Genomic DNA, 2274 nt, shown 5'->3' with positions numbered 1-2274 from the left:
TATTATTATTGTATTTTTCTTTTTTTAATGTTGTTTTTTAATTTTATATTTAATTATTTAATGAATTATAAAAAAAAAAATAGTGACTGGGCGCCACGTGGCGCGTAACGCCTGGATGTGAAGAGTTATGACTACAGCCTGTTTTTGTACAAAACCATAACTCTGACTGGGCGCCACGTGGCATAACCCCTGGTAATGGAGCTTTATGACTACATATGATTTAAGGATGCCTGTGAATCGTGAAATGGATACGAATGGAATAACAACAACATGACATAGCTAAAAGACAATAATAAAAACACAATATTAGTTTTGATAGTATTTGTTAAAACCTTGAGCCAGACGATACAAGAGCTCACAACCGACTTCAAAGGGCTCACAACCAAGACTAAGTAGGTATAGAAATATGTTCATAACGTCTAACTTATTGCCTCACTTTTAAAAGTACGAGTGCATCTTTATTAGACTATAATAAATAAACACCCATGGTACAAGCACATGAGCTAGAGCTAAACACTCGTTTACAAGTTAGATAGAATGTTTTCTAGAAGTACACGTCATCATCGACACTAGATGATCCATTATACACAAACAATACTTGAGTCATATCCAAATAACCCTAACAACAATGATAATTTGGTAATTGTTACATGAAACCAGACCGGACTAGAACCTATCCACACAATGACGTAAAAAACACTCCTTAGTTAAACACGGTCACTGATTTCACCTTTGTTAAAAGAACTTAAGGTGCTTTAACAAACTAGTTGATCAAACGGGAATTTACAATTTTACACTCAAAATTTGATACATTAAAACCCTACCCTAAATAACAAAACACTGAATAAAATTTGAAAAATAATGCATAGTCATAACACTTCTAGTAGCGGTACATATTTTCCCTATTTTTACTATTCAATCCGTTGAAATTAAGCTGATCTTGCCGGTACGGAAGATGAATATTCCCAACCTTCGCCGGAACTTTCTTCTTTTCATTCTTATTATTATTATTATTCACCTTTTCCGGCGAAACAAAAAGAAATACCGGCGAATCCTTTCCGACGGTGTAGTTATCGTCACTGTAACTCCGTTTCAGTAGATCTCGAACCTTCCACCTGTTCGACGTATTGCCAATAGAAATCGAATTGCTCTTCTTATGCTTGCCACGTGGCGGATGCGGATCGGCTTTCGGCGTCCACACGCAGTACGTTTCCGGCGATATTCCGTCCAACTCGTTCGATTCCGACGTCGATGTGGATGATACAGTATCACTATCTTCGCTAAACAGCTTCATCAGTGACCGCCGTGTCGCCGGTGCCGGAGACGGTTTAAAATCTCCGTCGGCTAATAAACTCCGGTCGAATAGCGGATATCGCGGCGAGATCTTCTCGTCCGGAGATTGATTCCCTTACGATTTGACATGAATTGGAGTCCGTACAAACCACCGGAAACTCGAACTCGTGTTCGTCTCATCCGGCTGAATAGCGTCGTCTATGAAGGCGAAAATCATCTGCGTTGTGGAGTCTGTTCTCTGAAAGAAGCTCGTGGACGACTCGATCGGCGATATCTGCTATGTTGTTAGAAGAATGTGTTGAAACTTGGAGATGTGTAGATTGTTGAAGTGCATGACGCCATGATTTAATTCCGATTAGTTTTGTTAGGGTTTGGGTTTTTTGTTGAAGTTGCAATTTGCAGGTGTACTGATTAACGACTGTGAATATTATATATGTAGGATGCTGGTTTTAAAGTGGATTGTAACTTGTAACACGTCGGTTTCTTCTAGAAAGTGGTTTTAAAGTTGATTATAAAAAGGTGTCATTGTTCTAGAAAAAGAAGAAAGAAAAGATGTAACCTTTTTAGATACAAGATATTATCATTACTTTTAAGTTTAATTCTAAACTGGCCGACGTGCCTTGTACGGATATCAGCCGTTTCAAGTGAAAATTTTTTTTTAGTAGTGTTATAGTGTAAAAAACTAAAATGATCCTTATGAACATACAGCTTTAATCAACTGAAAAAAAAATTTAGACTACCGTGAGAATATATTTTGTATCCGTCACTTCAAACTAGTTGCATGTTAAAAAATCTATTCAAGCGTGTTAACACACGAGCTGTATTTAGCTCGAACTCAATTCATATGTTTTCTCAAGCTGAATTACAACACGACTTGTTAATTGGATGGTTCTAAGCGTTACATATTATATAAAAATATATTATATTATATAAGGAATAGGAGAACTGAAAAAGGGGGGGGGGGGGAGTTGAAAATACATA

General features: G+C 37.1%; 1 protein-coding gene across 1 annotated transcript; it reads right to left on the bottom strand.

Moving 5' to 3' along the window:
• Positions 1 to 880: 880 nt before the first annotated feature.
• On the bottom strand, positions 881 to 1294 carry LOC143601831 (uncharacterized). Its single transcript, XM_077079131.1, has one exon. The coding sequence runs from the start codon at positions 1292 to 1294 to the stop codon at positions 881 to 883; it is 414 nt and encodes a 137-aa protein (XP_076935246.1).
• Between the last annotated feature and the right edge of the window lie 980 nt (positions 1295 to 2274).

This window comes from Bidens hawaiensis, unplaced genomic scaffold, assembly GCF_021521415.1.
Source record: "Bidens hawaiensis isolate Kalapana, Puna unplaced genomic scaffold, B.hawaiensis_p1.1 tig00057211_1, whole genome shotgun sequence".
Taxonomy (NCBI): domain Eukaryota; kingdom Viridiplantae; phylum Streptophyta; class Magnoliopsida; order Asterales; family Asteraceae; genus Bidens; species Bidens hawaiensis.
Note: the sequence above shows the minus strand (reverse complement) of the source record. Positions and strands in the feature narration are given on the sequence as shown.